Source organism: Tiliqua scincoides, chromosome 6, assembly GCF_035046505.1.
Source record: "Tiliqua scincoides isolate rTilSci1 chromosome 6, rTilSci1.hap2, whole genome shotgun sequence".
In the NCBI taxonomy this organism is placed as follows: domain Eukaryota; kingdom Metazoa; phylum Chordata; class Lepidosauria; order Squamata; family Scincidae; genus Tiliqua; species Tiliqua scincoides.
The window spans coordinates 9,753,515-9,776,203 of record NC_089826.1 but is presented as its reverse complement, the minus strand read 5'-3'; the positions used below and the strand labels follow the sequence as shown (position 1 = coordinate 9,776,203).

The following is a 22,689-nucleotide window of genomic DNA, read 5'->3' as shown; positions in this document are numbered from 1 at the left end:
GACTGTAATTCACATCTATGCTTCAGTAATTCCTTTAAACTAAACAGCTCCAGGATAAAAATGTTATTGGTTACCAACTGACATTACAAAGCATGAACAGGGTCACGTGTAAGATCCCATATGAATTTATTAGTTGTGCATTCACGTCATGCATTTGGGATCAAGACGCCATGCTAAAAGTCAATGGATACAATCTCACAAATATTAGTTCCATTGAAATAAATGGTGTGGGACTTGCAACACAACCTACGACTGTCTTCTCAGAAGTAGTATTGAAAGTGAGTTCAATAGGACTTACTTTTCAGGCAAGCATGTATACTTAAGCCCAGTTCAATCCAATGAGACTCTGCTGGATGGAAAAAGTGGAATTATGCCCCTTACTTGGAAATAAGTAAAAGGAGTCACACCAGCATACTTCGTTTTACACGTTTTAGAATTCATTTGTGAAGGCTATAGGCCAAATGTAGGTATCACCCTAAAAAGGACTGTAGAATTAAGATTTAGTAGAAGAAACCCAGAGGGCTTGAGTAAGAAAACAGAGATTCCAGGGGGTATATTTGACACCTCTATAATGAAAACTCTTGAAAAACAAACTAAAATGTTGGGAATAGGAGCAACTGTAGAGTGTAAGATTATAAGATCACAAAACCAACCTCTGTCATGAACATCAGCTCTGAGAATGCTTCATCCAACTAATGCCTCCCCACCACACCATTACAGTATCGAACAAACCTTTCCTAAAGTATACACTGTTTCAGTGATTAATTGTAGAACTTTCCAGTAGTAACAAAATCAGTGAAATGTAAGCAGGGACTGACTGCAAGAGCCTAAAACTAGAACGGAGTCAAAGAGATTACAGTTGATGCTAACTGATGACACATTTGCAGGTTTCTCAACATAGGATATTGGACATAGACCCAAATCCTAACCAGTTTTCCAGCACTGTCACAGCTGTGCCAATGGGGCATGTGCCACATCCTGCAGTTGGGTGGCAGACCCTGAGATCTCCTCAAGGTAAGGGAATGTTTGTTACCTTGGAGCTGCCATTGCCCTTACCTTGGTGCTGGCAAGTTGGTTAGGATCGTGCCCACAGTCAATACCATACTGAAGGCAATGATGTAGCTCCTATTGATTTTAATGGCTATGGAAATAGCTCTAAAGTTGTACTCATGGATTCTTTCTTGGGAGCAAGGAGATGTCAGTCTGCCCATCAATTTCAGTCCAGAATTATTGTATGACTCCCGGCTACAGGATCACATGGATTAGTTTCCTTAGGGCTGAAATGTTTTACTTCAGTACTGACAATTAAGGCTGTAGTCCTATACACACTTACCTGGAAGTAAGTCTCATTTAACACAGTAGAACTTCTGAGTAGACATGCATAGGAATGTGCTGTAAGTGGCTTTACTTTTAACATTGTAACTGTAGATTTTTTTTAAAAAATAGCTCAGGATTAGACTAAGGGCACAATCCTGTCCTGCGCTGGAACGGGCAAACCAAGATGCTTGCGCTACATCCAGCACAGAATAGTGGCCATAAGCAGCTCAGCCAGAGGTAAGGGTAAACTTTTCCCCTTACCCCTGGGTAAGGGCCGCTGGCCCCTATGGGTCTCCTCAGACTTGTGCCACCTCTTGAGGTGGTACAAGTCCGAGGAGAGCGGAGGGGCTCTGAGCCGCTCCATTCTTCCCAGGAACAGGGGTTGGGATCCAGCATAACTACTAGATCCCAGCCCCACCTCCCACTCCCTGCTCACCTGCTGCTGGGGCCACCCACCTCCTCCCTGCCTAGTTTTTGTTGTAGTGTCAGCCCAGCCTATGCAAGAGTTGAAGCAGGCACAGAGGCTTGCATCAGCCTCTGCAGGCCAGCGCTTCTCAGAGCACCAGCCCGGCTTCCTCTCGAGGAGGCGCAAACTCCTGCGACCCTCCTGGGCTGGCGCAAGGGACTTGCATCTGCCCAAGGGCACCTCTTGCACCCTGAGACTGCAATCCTACCCACACTTTCCTGGGGGTAAGCCCTATTTACTACAATAAGACTTGCTTCTAAGTAGTTATGCATTGCACTGGGCTCTAAATGTGACATTTAGATGTGCTAGGTTGACCCACACAGAAATCATGAGTAGTAAACACCTTAACTTATACAACCGAACTTGGAATCACCAGTAATCTACTTTCTTTTGCAGCAGCAATGACTTACTGCCCAATCTTATCAATTTCCCCACCATAGCATGCAGCTGTGCCAGAAAGGGGCTGTGCTGCATGCTGTGGTGTGGGAGCAAGTCAGGATGTATGGGAGATGCATGTATCCCTATAAGCCTCCTGATCATCAGTGGGTCTCCTCAGACCTGTACTGAGGTCTGAGGAGATCTAAGCCTCCTCAGACCTCCTCAGACCCTTTGGAAGGCACAAGTCTGAGAGAAAGGGGGTGTGTCAGGAGGCAAGGATACAAATCTGGTGCAGGTTGTACACACCAGGACACCCCCCCTCCTGCCCCCTACATGCCCCATTCTGCCCACCCATCCCACCAGCTTACCAGCACTCCCATGCAGAACCAGATGCAGAAGCAAACCGCCGCCATTTTGGATCCAAAATGGCCACAGACCTGCTCTTTGCAACACCTTAGGAATTTTGTGACACTGTTAACTAGCATTACGATGTTACAACCAGCCCTATAGGATCAGGCTATAAGAAACTGACCATGCAAAGATTCCAGAGTTCTAGAGTATGCAAGAAAATTAATCTACTAATTGCTAAAACATGTTATACAGTACAAGTTACCCACATTTCAACCACCTGAAGTATCCCACTTATTCCACATAGGGCTATTGCAGAGATTTATTAATAGTGTGTTTAAAAAACAAAGGACCCAATCCTATCCAAATTTCTAGCATCAATGAAGCTATGCCAACGGGGATGCATTGCATGGGGGGGGGGGAGAGAGAATCACAGAGGCCTCCTCAAAGTAAGAGAACATTTTTTCCATCCCCTGGAGTAGCACTATAACTGTATTAGCACTGGAGAGTTAGGTAGGATTTGGCCCTAAGGCTGCAATTCTATAGATGCTTACCAGAGAGTAAGTACTATTGAACACAGCGGAACTTACTTCTGAGTACTATAAACATGTATAGGACTGCAGTGTAAGCAGCAACAAAATATTGAATAGTTGACTGTATCAACGTTTTAAATATGCAGGTGTATGCATATTCAGAGCCATTCCAGGCATACCTAAGATACAAGCATACAGTAAGTATTGGGTGTAAGATCAGGAGATACCACTGAATGCTTTCATCTTGGTAACACTGTAATTAGAATGCAATAATTGGCAACACTGTTTTTCACACACTGTATGAGTGTCACAACCTTCAAGACTAAGAAAGTGAAGACTGGTTAGCTTGGAAAAAAAATTAAGACTATGAGTGAAGAGAATACAGGACAGATTTGTTAAAAAGTCTGTAAATGTTTGGGATCATAGCATCCATTGCAGAGCTAACATGTCAACATTACTAAGGTTGCAATCCTAACCACACTTTCCTGAGAGTAAGCCCCACTGAACAAAATAGGATTTACATCTGAGTAGTCCTGGTTAGGACTGCACCCTAAGTGACCTTAAATTCCAGTTAAGAAGTTCTGTGTATGGCCACCTAATATCAAGATACTGGTCACATTGTGAGGACATGGATATCACTGAAATCTGTTGGATGCCAACCCAGTCACTGGTAGGTGTTAGCTGTACCTCATCTCCATTTCATCCAGTGGGATTTATCTTGCCAATCTTAAACATATTTACAAGGGAGTAAATTCCACAGTGAAACATGTGAATGATCAGGCACACAATTTCGCACTCATGTCAAAGAGATGTCAGCAGGATTTTAGCAGAGCTAACCTGCTCTGGATTGTGTCCATGGTGTACAGGACTGGAGTGCCATTCAAACATCTCCTGACTATGTCATTTTCTCAGTGGCATCCAGGATATATTTATGTTGTGGATTTCAGGTATGTGCCCAGAAATAGGCTCCCTGAGGTCTGAGCATGTAGTAACTTTTTGGAAAATCTCTTTGCAGTGGTTTGAGACAAGTGCAGCCTGCGGTCTTGGCCCAGCTGTCAAATAATTCACCAAATCCCTATTGCGTTTACTGGAGCAGAAGCAAGACAGATCCCCACTTCCTGATGTCTCAATGAACTTTTATCCTTCATTGGACATTATCATGTATGATTTGGCTTTAGCCTACAAAAGAGCATTTTAAAAAAGGGAGTTCTGTTAGTAGCCGAGGAACTTCTGGTGAGTAATAATTTCTCTGAAACAATTTTTGCACTAAAAGGGGGGTTAGATACCTTCAAAGAAGCATTCCTCCACTGGTGGACCCTTGTTTTAAATTAAACCTCTGTGACTAAATTGTTTCCATTATTAAAAGCTAATGATGAGTCAGTGGAGCATGATTTTTAAGGTAGCTAGGTCTCCAACAGGACAGACAGCCTTGGAAAGAGGAGAGGAAACCTGGTTCAAGTCCCCAGGCACCTGAGAACAAGATCTAGTGCAACCCCCACTGCAGTGCCCAAATACATCAAATACAAGGGACCCAAATAGCTGCCCTGGGTCCCTTATAGGGAGAAGGGCGGGATACAAATAAAGTTTATTATTATTATTATTACATCATGCACGGTTTCCCCTCCCAAACCCCCTCCCCATCATCCATATCAGCCCTGTCCTGCTCTTCCAAGAGGAGAATGATAGCTTAAAGTGGCTCTTTCCTCAACTTCCTTCCTCCCTCTTTCAAATGGCAAAGGGCCAAGAGGAAAGAGGAGAACTGTGGCACCGTGACAGCAGTACCTTAATCATCACACTACCGACATATAATAAGCACCCAGGCTGCCCCCCAATGTGCAGCCAGGGGCCCATGGTTGCACCTGGGCTCATTAGAGGGCTGGCCCTGCCTCAAACTATCTGTGTAAACAAAACGCTCTTTTCACATGGAGTTTGTCCATCTTGTGCTCCTTGGTCATTTTCTCTGCGGGAACACAGCACTGACTCCCTGAAGCCCACACAGTGTACACTGCTTTCTGCAATTTATTGTAAAATATCTTATTTCTCTTGCAGCAGGCACAGGAGCTCCATATAGCTGAAAAAGCATTCCATCACAACCACATGCAGAAAGTCCTGGTGGGAGAGAGGGAAACATTCACAGGGCTTGAACGGGACTTGGTTAAGAAAAGGATGGAGATCTCCGTGAATATCAAAGCCATGCAAGGATGGTCTTTAATCATGCCTGGATATTGCAGCCCGATTTAAACTTCACTGTACTGAGCTGCATGCATCCATTGTCTCTCCTTCTGCAAAGCCAGTCCAGCAGTGTGGTGCTCACCTGGAGCATGGATTCACCTGGCACCTTCACAGGGCACGCGAAGGCAAGGCCACCAGGTTTTAATGAAACGTCAGGCGCGTGTGCAACACCACACGGCTAATTCCAGCATCTGCACCAGAGGTTTAAGAGTTCAATTGTAGGCACGTCTACTCAGAAGTCCCATTATAGTCAATGGGGTTTATCCCTACTAGGATTGCAGCCTGAATCGGGACACAAATGCTACGCCAAGAGCCCACTGAACTGAACCAAACTGCATTTTGAACAAAACTGTGGCAAGGCCAGCTGCCTACTGAGCCCTGGTGAGGCCATGGGTGCCTGGCAGCATATTGGGGGCATCTTGGCTCAGTGGCATAGCTGGAGGGGGGCAAAGCACTAAGTTTTGCAGGCACCTGAACGAGGCGTGCAAGGGGCCTCTCCCCTTCAGAGCCATTCCAGGCATTTGCCTCCGTTTTGCTCCCCCACCTGGAATGGCTCCGAAGGGGAGGGGCCCCTTGCACGCCTCCTTCAGGTGCCTGCAAAACCTAGCGCTTTGCCCCCCCTCCAGTTACGCCACCCCTTGGTTCTCTATTCCTTGCTGGCAAGGAATCCCACTGCTGCCACCACCTGCCCTGGGAAGAGCCAGAGCAGAGGGGCTCCAGTCCTCCAGCCCCCTTTTTCTCAATGGCAGGTGGTGGGAAGCAGAAGGGTGGTGGTGGTAGCTTCAGTGCCCCCAGCATGGGGGGTACAGCCCCCCCCCAACTATGGCCTGAGCCCTGGAGAGGCAGGGGCGGGCCCTCCTGACCCCTGCTGCGAGGTGATTGGCTCCAAGCCCTTTCATGTCACGCCAGGCCGGCGCACCTGCGCCTGGCACGTGCGCCCCGCTCACCTGCAGGCAGCGCTCGGAAGCTGCGCACCGTGTTGCCCTGGCGGAGGTGGAGCAGCCGGGCGGCGGGGTCCTGGGGGCGCCGGTAGCGGTCGTAGAGCTGGAGCATGTGTTCCGAGAGCTGGTCCGCGGCGGGGCTGAGGTCGCCTGCTCCGTCGCCGGCGGAGGGGGCCGTCCCGGCGTGCGCGCCCAGGCGCTCCCTCAGCGGCTCCCCCGGCGCCAGCCAGCTCCAGCCGAGGCACAGCAGCAGCAGCGCGCAAGGAGAGCCGGCCATGCCTCCCTCCCTCCCTGGGGCTGGAGGGCTGCTCGCTCGCCCCCTCAGCGCGTCCTCCTCGCAGGGGAGCCTCTCCGCGGCGCCAGGTGGGGGTCCCTGCGAGGCGGGCGCTGCGCAGGGCGCGCGCGCACTGGCTGCCCTGGAGAGGCTGGTGGCGGGCGCTGTGCGCGCGCACCGGCTGCCTTGGGGAGGCTGGTGGTGGCACGAGGGGCTGCGGCTCCCCCAGCAGGCAGCGCAGTGACAGCGGCTCGCGCAGGCTCCTCGCTCCAGCCCGGAGTGGGGCAGCCGCGGCGCTGGGCTGAGTTTTGTGCAGCGTGTGCGCAAAAGTCCCGGTGCAGCCAATCGCGCCGCCTCCTCCTCCTCGCTCCCAGCCGAGCCGGCTGCAGGGCGGGGGGTGCGAAGGGAGGGGGGAGAGCGCGCACCGCGCTGCCAAGTCGAGCCCTCCCTCCCCTGGATGGTGTCCCTGCAGCAGCAGCAGCAGCAGAGGTTGGGAAAGGAGGCGGGCTGCGTCCTTCGTCCCACCTCTTCGCTCGATCCACCTGGGGAGGTTCCGGGGGAGAGAATCAAACGCGCTCGGGAGGAGAAGCGAAATGGGCAGCGCGTCTATGGCGATGCTGTAGGTGATCCTGCCCTTGCGCCGCTTCTAAGCAGTGGCGTAGCTAGAGGGGGGGCAAGGCGCTAAGTTTGGCAGGGAGCCTCATCGCCAAGTGCGTGCGTTCGCCTCCTCCGCTTTGCTTCCCCGCCCCCCCTCGGAACGGCTCCGAAGGGAAGGGGGCGCTTGCACTCTGCAGTGAGGCTCGCTGCAAAACTTAGAGCTTCTCCCCCCCCAGCTATGCCACTGTTTTTCTCCCCGGCCTGGAATGGCTCTGAAGGGGAGAGGCCACTTACACTCTGCAGTGAGGCTCCCTGTAAAACTTATAGCACTTTGCCCCCCTTTAGCTACGCCACTGTTTTGCTCACCCCCCCATGGCTCTGAAGGGGAGGGGCTGCTTGTACACTGCTGAGTGTCTTCCTGCAAAACTTAGCGCTTTGCACCCCCTCTAGCTATGCCACTGCTTCTAAGAATGATCCTTGGGACCATCTCTATATCACAAAAAAATTAACCAAAGAATACATCTTGTTATCATGAGTTAGGAAGGCAGGACAAGTTCAATTTTGCAAAAGTTCAGGTTATTTTCCTGGGTCTGGGTGAGCTTCTTCCCCCAGATTTGCATGCATGTGAAATAGACCATTTTGAAAGCTTATTTGCATATGGCACTAATTGTGCCTTGTAGTCAGAATGCATAGCTTTTGAATTATATTAATGACATATACAGGAGCATTCAAGACAGCATAATACCTGTATGCCTTGTTGCCACTTACTTGCATTTGGCATTCAGATATAGGCTACTTCTAAAATTTGGAGGCTGCATATAGTCTTCATGGCTTATCATCTGTAATAGCCTTTTCCTCCATAAAGCTGTCAATCCCCTTTTAAAGACATCTAGGCCAGGGGTCATCACAACATTCTGTGGCAAGGAGTTCCACAGGTCAGTTAAGTTGAGGTTCCACAGTGAGTTCATGTCCAACATGAAACCATCTAGTTGTCACTTAGCTGCTATGTAATTCCAATTAGAGGTTTTGAAAACTTGTTTTACTCAGATGTAAAGAAGCCCATTGTGTTCAGTAATACTAGATTACTCACTAGAAACAATGTCTACCAATGACACTGAGGCTGCAATCCTGTACACACTTACAGCCAAATGCTACCAAGCTTTCCAGCTTTGGTGTAGCTGTGCCAATGGGATGTATGCTGCATCCAGTGGTGGGTGGGTAGTTAGGGAGGCCTCCACAAAGTAAGGAAATGTTTGTTCCCTTGCCTCAGAGCTGCATTGTAGCTGCACGGGCGCTGGAAAGTTGGATAGGATTGGGCCCTTAGCTGGGAGTAGATCCCATTGAGCTCAATGAGACTTACTTCTGAGTCAAACTTGAGTCAACTGAGTCAAAAAAAAAAAAACTTGCATAAGACTGGGCTTTAAATAAATAAAACAAGACTGCCAATGTTGCATGATGTGAGAAAAATCCCTTGCAATCTAATCCTATGCATGTTTGCTCAGAAATGCTCCACTGTTTCCTAGGGTTGCCCTGTCTCATTCCATGGCTGTATAGAGTATCCAGGGAATAGCTGCTGTTGCAGAGCATGTCTGCATGCCAGCTCAGTCAGGTGACTTTTGAAAACAAACAATAAACTTGTGGGCCTCCTCTTGCTCAATCATGCTTTGATTCCTTCTACCCTATCAGGCAAAACTAGAAATGGTGTTCTTAAGTCACTCAACCTGTAATCCATGAACCGCTTTTAACAGTGCTTTGGCACAGTTCTGGGGTGAGTTCAGCACGATGACACAGTGTGTGGTTTGTGAACTGTGGATCCATACTTATAAAGCATCTCTAATAAATAATAACCTATTTCAGTTAGTTTAGCCAGGGTTCAAATTATGGAGGGGGGGGGAATCCACAAACCCAACCCTCTGGCTCCTCCACCAGAGGCAAATTATGTCCCTTATAGTTTTCTAAGAACAGTATGTAAAGGGGTTTAACACAAATAGTAAGGGGACCAGACCCTGTTTGCTCCCTACCCTCTAATCTGAGCACTGGCTTCAAGGTAAATTCATTTTCTTTGAAAGCTAATGGGGCTAAACCCTTAAATCTGAAGAACTTGGATTATTGGAATCAATGGAATTTTCTGTGTGTTAACCGATTGTATGCATTGCAACCAGTATCTGTTATTGGTTGTGAGACAGCCTGGAAGCCTTTTCTCCTCCTTCCTTTTTTTTCTCTTTTTTGATTAAAAGTTAAACAGGCACATCCTGCATATCACAACCGAGATTCATGTACAGACTTCAGCTGTCTTCTGAGTTTTCCCATTCCTTTCCACCGCAAATCAGAAGGAAATCTCCCCCCCCCAACCATCCCAAAACAGACCATTGGAATTGACTCATTGGACGTGCAGTAATGTGCCCTTTCAAGTACACTTCAGATAGCTGTCCTCAACAGGAATAGAGTCCCAGTCAGCTGGAATTCTTAATTCACACATCTGGAAGTGAACAAAAAACACAATTAATGAAACTAGAGATTATACTGTAGCTGGGGGGGGGGAGATTTCCCTACATGTACTGGATCCCATTTTGTCCTCAAATGGCCAATACAGAGAGAAATATAATTTCTCTACATCCCAGTATTAGTTACCTAAGGCCACAATCCTAACCAACTTTTCAGCACTGATATAAGGGCAATGCAACTCTGAGGTAAGGGAACAAACATTGCCTTACCTTGAAGAGGCCTCCCAAGATTGCCCCCCAACTGCAGGATGCAGCAGAGCTATGCCAGTGCTAGAAAGTTGGTTAGGATTGCACCCTTAAGTGTTTTTATTCTTGGTTTATATGTTGCTGTAGGTGATTTATTGCTGTGGGTGATTTTTGAGACATCCAGCCTCAGAAACAGTGGTCTAGTTCTAGAGAATTGTGCAACTTGCTTTCCCCCTACCTCCAAGGCCATTAGATGCATGTTTTTCAAACACTCTGCGCCTCTTGAAAATCCTGTTTGAAACTGAAAGGTTTGAAAAGTAGTTAGTGATATGGTACAAAGGTTTGTTCCTCAAAAGAAAAGAAGTGTGTTTTGTTCTTTTAAGAATCTATCTTGGTTTATCTAAGCTTTAGGGCAGGGGGAGGGTGGATTGGGTTCAGGAAGGGGGCAGGTTTGGCAGCACTAGTGACAGAATCCTATTGCTAACTCCCTTCTTAAACCCAAAGTGTGGGTCCACGCGAACCTGTGCCAATGAATTTGCTAGCACAGGTCCAAGTAGACCCCTCCACACTGCAAAGAATTACCCAGGTAAGGAAACAAATATTTACCCAGAGGAGACCTCTGCAACTGCAAACCCCCCCCCCCAAACAGGATGCAGCAGTAGCTATTTTGGCATCGCTGCAGGGGGGGGGGGAGAATAGGATTGGGTTGTTAGCTATATTATATAATTTACATACATTCTTGTAACGTGTTTGACAACTAAATGCACAGTTAGCAGCAAAAAGCTGCAAGGCAGTAGCAATGGCTAGAACAAAAGTAAAATGTTTTAAACTAGTTGAACTATCATGACTTCCCACAAATCTTTGGGAAATTTGTTTATGGAAGTGTTTCAGGAGGTCTGTGACTAACAAAAATTCTCAAGCTGGTGAAAGCTGTTTCAACTGTTACAGCAGAAGTAGAAAGCAAATTGCAAAACTTGCCTAGCTCCCCCCTTTTTCTCACAGTATTTTAACTGGCTCAGTAAGGGCCAATCTGTATGTTCAGAAAAAAGATCCTGATAAAGTCCTCCAGAGGTCAGACTGTGGCATTAGGAGAAGGGGAAAAATGTCATCTTGCCCCAGGTAGACCTCCAGCCGCCTCCTAAACTGGGCTGAATATAGAGCAAGCCATTCAGCCTGGCGGTGCCAGCACAGGTTAAGATTGGGCTGTTAGTTATACGTATATTACTCTTTTGAGTGATCTCTCTGGTGTCAGCTCATGTGAGGAAAGCAAAAACTTTGCTCAACAGCTGCATTTCCGCTAAAGTGAAGTGTGTGTGTGTGTGTGTGTGTGTGTGTAAACATGGTAAGTAAACACTTTGCACAGGCTTGGGTGAGGAAATAGCACTGGATCTGTGAGGTGACAGAATGATAGAAAGTTCAAGTTCAACCCTCTGCATTCCTAAGAAATTAAGATTGTGTTGATTAGATAGCATAGCTGTATGTTCTTTAGCTGGGTTTATTAACAGATGGAACACTGCTTTATAGCAGTGGAAATAGCCAAACGGTTTCTGCTAGTCTACCATTATGATCTCTGTTCTCTCTATTGGCTTCTTGTACGTTTCCAGTTTTCCTCAAAGCTATCTAACTATTATGCTTCCAAATCTTGCCAACAGCTACAAGGGGGTTTACCGTCTCAAAGTATGACGCTGCTCATTACATTGACTAATGTGTTTCTTTGACACCATTCCTTAATCTTGTCATGACTTGCTACTGCTATATTAGAACACCTGACTTTGAGGGCTCAGGGAGAGAAGTAACAACTACAGTGAAGAAGAATATCCACTAAATATAAGCACAAATCATGCAAAGCTTACCCTCACAGTTTCTTTGTTTTGGCCACTAAAAGCTAGACCCAACAAGGTAATATTCTAGTGTTTTCTAAAGATTCTCAGGTTATGAATCTGCTGGGTTTTCAAGAGAAAGGCATATTTAAAGTTTCAAAAGGCATATTAAAAGTTTTGATATAGTTTTGGTATGGATAAGGCATCCAGGGCCTAACTAGATGAGCCAACATCTGATGTCATTCTTTTTGTCAAAGCAATTGCAGAAGGAGATTTGGATCAGGGCTGCCAAAGGTGGTAGGGAAGTTGTTTAAACCCTTTCCCCCCCATGCCACACTCTCAATTAACATCTCAGGCTGCTATTAACTATGGAAGGGGAAATCTATGGGTTGAAAAGTCAGGAAATTGGCAAAGGATTACCCCTTCACCCACCCATGGGTGTGTGCTGTAGCCCTAATTGGAATCTTAAGAATATAAGTGGCCCACCATATGCCTCAGGGAGCACATAAGACAACAAAATACCTGCATTGTAGTGCCACACCCTTGCACCTGGCATTCTGAGGTAGCCTACTTCTAAACCTAGGAGGTTGCACATGCCCATCATGGCTTGTAACCTGGGATGCACTTTTCCTCCAGAAATCTGTTCAATCCCCTTTTTAAAGGCATCCAGGTCAGATGCCATCACCACATCTTGTGGCAAGGAGTTTCACAGAGTCACATGCTGGGTAAAAAAAATATTTTCTTTTGTCTGTAACACTCAGGTTGAGTGGTTGTCCCCGGGTTCTGATGTTGTGTGAAAGGGGAAAGAACATCCCTCTATCTGTCCAGGCTCCTTGAAGTTACTTTTGAAAAGGCAGAAAGCTTTGGGAATTTTGGTTTCCCATGGCTAGCTTGGCTCTGAGAATGCATTTCTGCTTACCCTCACCGTGATGGGTGATCGAATAGATATGAACATGCTCTGAACAAAACAAAACTGAGGGCCCAGTCCTATCCAATTTTGCAGTGCTGGTGCAGTTGTGCCAGTGGGGTTTGCGATGCATCCTGAGTTGGAGGGGTAGTCACTGGGGCCTTCTTAAGATATGGGAACATATGTTCTCTTACCATCAGACTACACTGTGGCTACACCAGAGCTGGAAAGTTGGATAGGATTAGGCCCTTACTTGGCACAGAATCCACAAGAGTCACTAGATTGCTAACATATATTTACATACATTACCTATAGCATGCGTCCTGAGTACACTTCTGTACTGCAGCGAGTCATGGACTCTTCGCTCACAACAGGAGAGGAAACTGAACGCTTTCCACATGCACTGCCTCTGACGCATCCTCAGCATCACCTGGCAGGACAAAGTTCCAAACAACACAGTCCTGGCTGCAATCCCTAGCATGTATGCACTGCTGAAACAGAGATGCCTGCGTTGGCTCAGTCATGTCGTGAGAATGGATGATGGCCAGATCCCATAGGATCTCTATGGAGAACTCATGCAAGGAAAGTGCCCTACAGGTAGACCACAGCTGCGCTACAAGAACATCTGCAAGAGGGATCTGAAGGCCTTAGGAGTGGACCTCAACAGGTGGGAAACCCTGGCCTCTGAGCGGCCCGCTTGGAGGCAGGCTGTGCAGCATGGCCTTTCCCAGTTTGAAGAGACACTTGGCCAACAGACTGAGGCAAAGAGGCAAAGAAGGAAGGCCCGTAGCCAGGGATACAGACCAGGGACAGACTGCACTTGCTCCCAGTGTGGAAGCGATTGTCACTCCGGAATTGGCCTTTTCAGCCACACTAGACGCTGTTCCAGAACCACCATTCAGAGCACAATACCATAGTCTTTCAGGACTGAAGGTTGCCAACTCCCCAACCTATAGCATATATATATATGGGGGTGCAAGGGTGAACAGAATGCCAGATGCAGGGGAGTGGCAGTGTGATGCAATTATCTTGTGGTGATCTGGTGGGCCGCTATGAGATAGGAAGCTGGACTAGATGGGCCCTGGGCCTGATCCAGCGGAGCTCTTATGTTCTTATACATTATTTCCAAGAAATTGCCCAGTCCTATCTCCCCCCATTACACTGAAGCATGCAGTTGTGCCATGAAGGCACTTGCAGGATGTTATGGGTGGTGGGGAGCAATCAGGAAGCTTGTAAGGGGTAAGGGAAAATATTTTTCCCTTAGCATTGTGTAGGCTTCCTTGGACCTACACCAGCTATATAGCTGGTAAAAGTCAAAGGAAAGAAAGGGGACAGAGTGAGCCAAAAATGGAGGCTCAGATCTAGGGTGTGTGTTTGCTACAGAGAGCCACCCTCTCCCAATCCATCCTGAAAGTCCTACTGCTCACCCTACCCTTCCCACAAATCACCCTTGGTCAACACAGTCCAAGGTCTCTGGCAGTGCAGGTCTGATGCTGTTGCTGCTTTGCACTGGTGACTTGACCTGGCCCAGTGGCAGTACACTCCACATGCTAGTGCAGGCCCTTTTATAACATCGGATGAGCATCCCACTTCCATAATTGAGGGCTAGGATTGCAGCCTCTTGTTAGCCATTTGTAAATGAATCCAGGCTCTTTAACAGCTTCTCTAATTGGTCACCCATTCATCCTTGGTCATTACAGGTGGCCAGGCAGCTATTTAAAAGTTTCCTTTAAAGGGGCATGTGGGCTCTGCAAAGGAAGGCCTAGTATGGGGTCAGCACCTGACCAAGACCATGGAATCAATTTGGCCCAAATCTGACTTCTATGAGCCTCTAGTTTGCTTCCCCATGGCTGAGTCTATTCAGCATCATCATTAGGATAAAGGTATTTCAAATTTCAGGGACACCAGGAGGTAAATGCTACAGAGGCTTTGGCAGTGTCTGAATTGTAGCTGAGCTGGAATGAGAGCTGACGACAGAACAAGAACAGTGTTTTTCTTTTTGTGAAAGTGTACTAATCTGCCGAGCTTTGGTCCATTCTGCACCTGTGTTTCTGTTTTCTTTATGAGAAGAACATTTGCCTGGCTACAGGGTGTGTTTTTGCCTGCCGAGAGAGTGGGAGACAACACGTGTTTAATTCATTTCAAGTTTGCTTTCTTTTCTGTGTGTTGAACTTCAATGTTTTATGGAGGATTTTACAGCTGGGATAGAACATCATCTTCTTAGAAAACCGTTTTCCAGGTATTATGGATTTGACATGAACATCATCAACAACAAACGATTAAAAAGCAACACAATTCCAAGTGTATGAAATAGACATGGCAAATACTGACCCACTGCAATTCAGGATGGTATGGATTCTAAACAATTGGGGTATGTGCTGCTCTACAGTGAATCCAGGCACTAGTTCATATTGAGACTAGCACAAATTTTTATCCAGGCAGATGGAGCTTATAATTCTGATATTTAAATATCATTAAGAAGGTGGCTGCATATTTAAACACACACACACACACACACACACACACACACACACACACACACACACACAGTAAAACAGATTCAAAAGCTGTCCAATTAATGGCTAGTCCAAATAGTTGTGTTGCCACCACAGAAAAAGAAGCCTGGTTCCTGATAATTAGACATGTAAATCAGCCAGTTGGCAACCTTCAGTCTCGAAAGACTATGGTATGGACATGTAAATAGCAGGCCGGGAAGAAGGGCTTGCATGACTGATTGTAGAGTCCAGGTAGACTTGCATGGGTGGAGAATGTCCTGAACGTAATGTGGAACCCAGTCCTGTGGTTTTCCCTGCCATGGCATGCAACCACATCAAAATGGGAGGGGCAGATTGGGAGGGGGGAGGAAAATATTTTACTTGCCCTTCAATAATCTTCTTGATGGCCAGTGCGTCTCCTTCAACCTGAGCCAGCTCTTTTGCACCAGAATGCAGATTGTGTCTTGCTGTCATTTGTACTCTGAAGTATTTGGTGGGCCGCTGTGAGTTACAGGAAGCTGGACTAGATGGGCCTTTCCAGTGGGGCTCCTATGTTCTTTAGCAAATGCATGTCTGAGGAGATAAAGGGGGCGTGTTGGAGGGGATAGCAGCTGGTGCAAGTTGCCCATGTTAGGTTCACCTCCTCTTTCCCCTGACACACCTCTGACCCTCCTCCCATTCTGGCTTGTTCTGCGCTGACTGACCTGTGTCTCTCCTTTCCCCATCACTGTGAGCTGGACCTCTGCACCCTCTCCTGCTGTGGTCTGGAAGAACAGTTCCAGAGGGCTGTTTATGACAGCTGAAAAGCATCTGAAAAGCATCTACTGGTGCTGGAACACTAGTTCTGGCAAGAGTAGAGCCCAATAGGATTGCGTTGTTAATCTGAGGTCATGTACCATGTTTTTACATGGTAAAAACAGCAACTTTGAACTGAGTTCAAAAATAAACTGGTACACAGAGCAGCTGATACAGAATTTTAAAAAAATAAAAACAAAACAAATGTAAACAAACACATAGCAAATACAAACTCAATATACAACACAAAAACACACCGTTCGAGGGTGCAGGCAGTCCTATATCAATATATCTAATCTATCAATACATATCTCCTAATCTTGTTCCTCTTCTAGTTTAGCCTCTTAATATCATTTGTCTATCATATAATATGTAATATATCATGTATACAATACATTCATCTAAATGTCCTATCTTATACATCTACAATTTCATTTTCAACCAAGCATAGAATGGTCTCCATTGCTCTGTCTGTGCTGGCTTGCGCTGTTGATCCAAAATCTCTGTAAGTCTATCCATTTCCGCGGCAACTGATACAGAATTGTTGTGCTATCTTGCCATAGGACTCTGAACATCTGCGTTCTTTTAAAACCCTAAATCACCTGGAGCCAGAAGACCTTAAGGATCACCTCATTTCTTACATTCTACTTGCAGGCTTACATAAGAACAGCCCCACTGGACCAGGCCATAGGCCCATCTAGTCCAGCTTCCTGTATCTCACAGCGGCCCACCAAATGCCCCAGGGAGCACACCAGATAACAAGAGACCTCATCCTGGTGCCCTCCCTTGCATCTGGCATTCTGACATAACCCATTTCTAAAATCAAGAGGTTGCGCATACACATCATGGCTTGTACCCCATAATGGATTTTTCCTACAGAAACCTGTCCAATCCCCTTTTAAAGGTGTCCAGGCTAGACGCCATCACCACATCCTGTGGCAAGGAGTTCCACAGACCAACCACACGCTGAGTAAAGCAATATTTTCTTTTGTCTGTTCTAACTCTCCCAACACTCAATTTTAGTGGATATCCCCTGGTTCTGGTCTTATGTGAGAGTGTAAAGAGCATCTCCCTATCCACTCTGTCCATCCCCTGCATAATTTTGTATGTCTCAATCATGTCCCCCCTCAGGCGTCTCTTTTCTAGGCTGAAGAGGCCCAAACGCCATAGCCTTTCCTCATAAGGAAGGTGCCCCAGCCCCGTAATCATCTTAGTCACTCTCTTTTGCACCTTTTCCATTTCCACTATGTCTTTTTTGAGATGCGGCCAGAACTGGACACAATACTCCAACTGTGGCCTTACCATAGATTTGTACAACGGCATTATAATACTAGCCGTTTTGTTCTCAATACCCTTCCTAATGATCCCAAGCATAGAATTGGCCTTCTTCACTGCCGCCGCACATTGGGTCAACACTTTCATCGACCTGTCCACCACCACCTTCAATTAACTTCAATTAAGTCTTCAATTAACAGTGGATGTCCTGCTCCATCCATCCACCCTCTGATGTTCAGCAGGTGGCATGCCAGACAGATGCCACACCTCAGTTGCAGAATGCCCTCTCTAGGGAAGCCCACCTGGCAAAATTGTCAACTGCCTTCTGGAACACAGTTAACTCCCCCCCCCACCCCAGTGTTTGGGATGCTAAGGCCTGAGTGCAGGCAGTCCGTGAGACCAAAAAGCTTTCAGCAATTGTATATTGATATTAGTACATTTTAATGGTTTATTATAAATGTTAGCTGCCATGAATATCTAATGTGATAAATATCTTGCATTACTTGACCTTTGACATGCTGCTTTTAACAAAGATGCATTGTTGTCTTGTGTTTGTGTGCCCCTTCGGTGATCCCTATGCATTTCTGATAAAGTTGTCTCTGGGCCACAATACTTTTACTAATCTTTAAGGTGCCACAGGTTTCTTCATGATTGTTTGTAGTTCTTAACTTACATTCAGGTTTATAGCCTCAAAGAGCTTTCAAAGAGGTTTCTAGAGCCCCTTAAGGCTTTGCTCTGATTCATACAATCACCTTGCAACAGAATTGCACCATAATTTCAGGTCAGGAAATAATGTTCCTGCATGGTGTCAGGATTATTCAGGCAGAATCTATTTGCCCTAGTCCTTGGTCTTCCCCAGTTGGCCTTTGGTGCCACTCGTTCAGCAGCTCCTGCTGAAGTCTGCAGAAGAGGCAAGTCTGGAACTTGCTTGTCCCTTGATGGCAGTAAGCATTCGCTAGGCTTTTGCTAGCAGCAGGTTAACATAATCCTAGTATTACAAGGACATCTGCAAGAGGGATCTGAAGGCCTTAGGAGTGGACCTCAACAAGTGGGAAACCCTGGCCTCTGAGTGGCCTGCTTGGAGGCAGGCTGTGCAGCATGGCCTTTCCCAGTTTGAAGAGACACTTGGCCAACAGTCTGAGGCAGAGAGGCAAAGCAGGAAGGCCCATAGCCAGGGAGACAGACCAGGGACAGACTGCACTTGCTCCCAGTGTGGAAGGGATTGTCACTCCCAAATCGGCCTTTTCAGCCACACTAGACGCTGTTCCAGAACCACCATTCAGAGCGCGATACCATGGTCTTTCGAGACTGAAGGTTGCCAACATAGTATTACATCTCTGGTATCTTCTAGTATTACTTTCTTGACCAATACCTGCTTTTTTCTGCTGCATTTCTGCATTGCAAAAGGAGCCCCCCCCTTTTTTTTAGTTAGAGAGGGCAATGGCAAGAAGAAAGGATTGCATATGTGTTGAAGGGATGGGGGAGCCGTTGTGAAGGCCATCTCCAGGAGATGTTCTTTGGTGAAGAGAAATTGAGTTGATTGTATGGAACGTAATAGCTTTCTGCTCTGTTCTGCACACGCATTGCGTAGAAAGAATGATTATGTTGCAGTGGACTGCGATAAGGACTGTTCTCTGCACTGTGTACTTTTGAGGCTGTGATGAGGCCATAAATATGGTTGAAGTGCCAAGCAATGGGTTCTTCACGTCTGGCATGTTTTAATGAACTCTACCATCTTTCTAATGCTTTTATTATTTCACTAGCTGTGCCAAAGGGAGGCTATGAACATTCCAGCTTATAAACAACAGCAAGCTGCCTGTGCTATAGAGCAGAAAATGCTTGCTAAGTAACACGCTTGCTCTGTTGATGGTCTTCGTTGAACCAACAAGGATAATCACAGGCTGGGGATCAGTGGGAGACTTAATACTGAACATGGTGACAGGGGTCTTATAAAGGATGGCACACATATTTTGGTAGTGTGGTTTCAGATATTGAGAGATTGCACAAATAGGGGGAAAGCAGGTGACGTTCATGTGTTTTGATGCTAAATCGGAAGTGGAAGAAAAAGTCCAATGGAATGCAGGGCTATGACAGAATCGATGATGCCAACAGCATTCTTGATCAAACCTCTGCAGTCAACAGCACTGTGATCCCCTGTCTCTGAAGGACAGAAAAGCAATTGGATCAGCAGGATTTGGGACAGAAAGGACCTGATCTGTGGGTTCATTCCTGCTGACAAACCCTGTCCATTTTCTAGTAACTACCCAATGCAGATATGAGAGTAGAACTATGAGGGTTGGTTTGACCATTTGAAGGAAATTATATGGAAAAGTTCAGCTCAGACTATATTTGAATCATGAGGGTTGGTTTTCGGTGATATGGCGTAGAAAATTCCACTATTGTGTTCCTTTTTTCATAGATTTTGATGTCTAAAAATACGTTGTTTATATAATTACTCAGGGTCAAACTAGACTTAATGTTAAACACATATTTGCCTTTCTATTTTTGTTTTAATCTATTCTATTTATTTTAAAACATTTTCCACCTTTCCTGCCCTTAGGCGGCCCAAGGTGGCTTATAACAAAACAGAATAGAACCAAAGAAAAAAAACAATAAAATTAAAAGTATCACCAACGCTGCCAAAATCCACAAATGGGGAAAAAAGATTACATATTCTCCCCACCACAGTCGATCTTCTTTTAAAAGCTCAATGAAAAAAAAACTAGGTTTACAAAAGCAGCCATGACAACACCTTCCTCACCAGATTGGGAATACACTATTGGGGGGAGAGATGTCAACACCTCCCCTCCCCATGCTATGGTCCTGACATAAATTGTATGTTCCCTTCCAGGGACAATAGCAGCTTTGAGATATGACTTTCTTTGGGAACACTGCATGCGCAGGGAAAGGGTTAAAACATCTCCTCTGTTATCCCCATGAGGATGGGAGGGGGCGTTTCATCTGCTATTTAAAAAAACCACAGCTATGAACGTGATAACATTTGATGTCATAGTTTGACCACAAGTTAACAGCAGCTGTGAATTTGAATACAAATAGAATCTCCAGTCTCCTAGCCATTGATTACTTGTTACATGGAGCTCTTCCAAATCAATGTAATTGTATATGGCATGTGATTGAATTGTATTTGAGATGCATGTGTGAAGGATTTCTGAGAAGAATGAGGAAACACTCCATTAGATTGCATCCCCTCCTCATAGTTTCTGAGTTAATCTGTTACTGTAATGATCAAGATAATGTGATTGTGAATCTGAAACTAGTACTTTTATCAGTGCATTTTTATCAGTAAAATGCCTTGTCCTTGGTACAAGGGTAGCTTATAGGGTAGGATTTCTTAATGGCTTATCTCTTTCAGGTGAGAAAGAAATTCTAAAAGAGTAGCTGTGTTAACACCACTTGCTTTGTTTTGCTGCTAAAGCATTTTTGAGATTAACTGATCTGCATGAGATATTGTAACTGAGAATCTTTACAGATTTGATGAAGGTGTGGAAGAGGGAGGTAGGAAAATAGTGTGTTTTTATTTATGTTTTTATTTGGATTTCTAACCTGCCTCTTTTGGAAGGTTCCAAAAAGGTTATAGCATTCTAAAAACAACCATATCTGATATGCACCTGGGAGAGGCATGAGAGCAACTTTTCAGCACTGGGACCCACTTTCTAAAATTGCACATTTGCTATCTTATAGGCTGCCAAAACCATCAATCACTTCTTAGCCCAGTCCTCCTTCCCCACCCCCTTCAACCCACTCAAACTGCTGCTGAAGTTTGTTAACCAGCAAAACAGCAGCAATGGTTCCTATGCTTGGCTTTTAAACCAAAGTTGTTCAGAAACTACAGCTGGTGCAAAATGTGCCACCAGGTTGTCGTCGGAAGCATAGTATTATGGCATTGTCCAGTCTGCACTGTTGTTGGACTCCATTCAAAGTGCTGCTCTTAGCCTTTAAGCCCTAAGCATCCTGGGGTCAAGGTATCTTAAGGACTCCCTTCTTTCACATATCTGTAGCAAATCACTGGATTACAGGGTTTACTCAAGAGTTTGAGGGTGTTTTTTTTTGGGCAGGGGTAAATCGGGTGCTATTCTATGCTGAATTATGGTGAGACATAATTAATTCTAACATTTCTGCAAATTGTATCATTTGCCTTCCCTAGGAGGTGTGTCCCTTTTTACAACCTCCTCATTTCAAGCACTAGAATAACATACAGATTGCTTCTCAGTCATCAGAACTTTTATGATAATGGTGTTAATATGTTCACACTGTAATTTAAAACCCATCTTAATCCAAATTTCCTTCTCTGCCCCTCCAGGCACAGACATGGTGTTCTCCTAATCTTGCTGTAATTTAACCAGCATCAAAAGCCTTGATTTATAGGGTATAAGTTAGAGAATATTGAATACACCTTGAAGAAATGATTTCCACATCCCTGGAAGTTTGCTTTGATTTAATGTCCTTGCTCTTTTTTTGTTGTTGTTTGCTAGGTTTTTTTGTATCTCCAGTTCAGATAATTCTGTCTACATTTCATGGGCTGTGTCCTACTTCAGGTTTTTAAGATGGAATTAGGAAAAAGAGAAAGAGAAGAATTGGTTCAAAGGGATGAGGAATGCAATTGTCCTTCATCACCCACCCAACAAAACTATTCTCAACCCATTGTATTCTCAGGATTTCACTGAAGATAATAGCAGAGCTTTGAAAATGTCCTGTTGTCTCTGGTTTCCAGATGATAGCAAATGTATCTTAGCAATAGAAACTGCAGATTAAAATAAACCCTAGATATGACAGCAATTTATCAGTATCTGCAAGCAGAAAGATGGCATTCAAAGCATCAAAAATTCAAGCATTATTGAACAACTGTGCAAATGATAGAATTAGACCTCAGCAACAAAACAGAGGCTCTTAAAGAAAAAGGCCAAAATTTATCACAAATTTAACTAACACACACACACACACACACACACACAGAGCGAGAGAGAGAGAGCGAGAGCGAGCACAGTGGTCAGCCCTTGAAAACTGGCACTTTTACCCAGTTTCAGGGATGTAAATTCCCTTTGCCACCTGTGGGATTACTTTCTGTCTGTGGTCCACATAAGGCATGTCCAGAAGGAAGTTTTCTAGGACGCATCCAACATTCATTGTATTGGAGGAAAAATGGACATCTTTTCCGCTAGAGATATTCATTACTTTCAGGCACAAACCAGGCAAAATCCAAGCCTTGAGCTGCTGCCTCTTGACCAAGTTAACTTGGAAGGAGAACTAGTGCCAAAGTATCCTGCAAAATAGGATTGTGAGAGTTGAAAATGCCTCAGCTCTTCCAGTTGTCAGACTTTAAACAATTAGCACCTACATGGAGATCTCTCCACACACACACACACACACCCCAAATATCGTTCCTATGTGTAACATTTAAATTCTCACTGTGGCACTGCTGTGGAGAGGTTGCACACATTTGTGCAGAGGCATGAAGAACAATGGCCAATGAAGTGGTTTGCTGGCTGCCACTGTGGAGAGATGGAGGCCTTACTTGTAAGGACCAGGAGACGGCAGTGGAAATGGGGAGCATTTGCAGTCAGCATTATGCAGGTGAACAGTTGTTGACTGGCTAGCAGGCC

At 45.6% G+C, this 22,689-nt stretch overlaps 1 protein-coding gene across 1 annotated transcript in view; it reads right to left on the bottom strand.

Moving 5' to 3' along the window:
• The window catches only part of BMP3 (bone morphogenetic protein 3), a 37,240-nt gene extending 29,373 nt beyond the window's left edge, over positions 1-7,867 (bottom strand). The window contains exons 1-2 of the mRNA XM_066632283.1: positions 7,855-7,867; positions 6,222-6,872 (exon numbers count right to left, since the gene is read on the bottom strand). Coding sequence (XP_066488380.1) covers positions 6,222-6,872; positions 7,855-7,867 — 664 coding nt within the window. The remainder of the gene's footprint in view (positions 1-6,221; positions 6,873-7,854) is intronic.
• Positions 7,868-22,689: the final 14,822 nt, after the last annotated feature.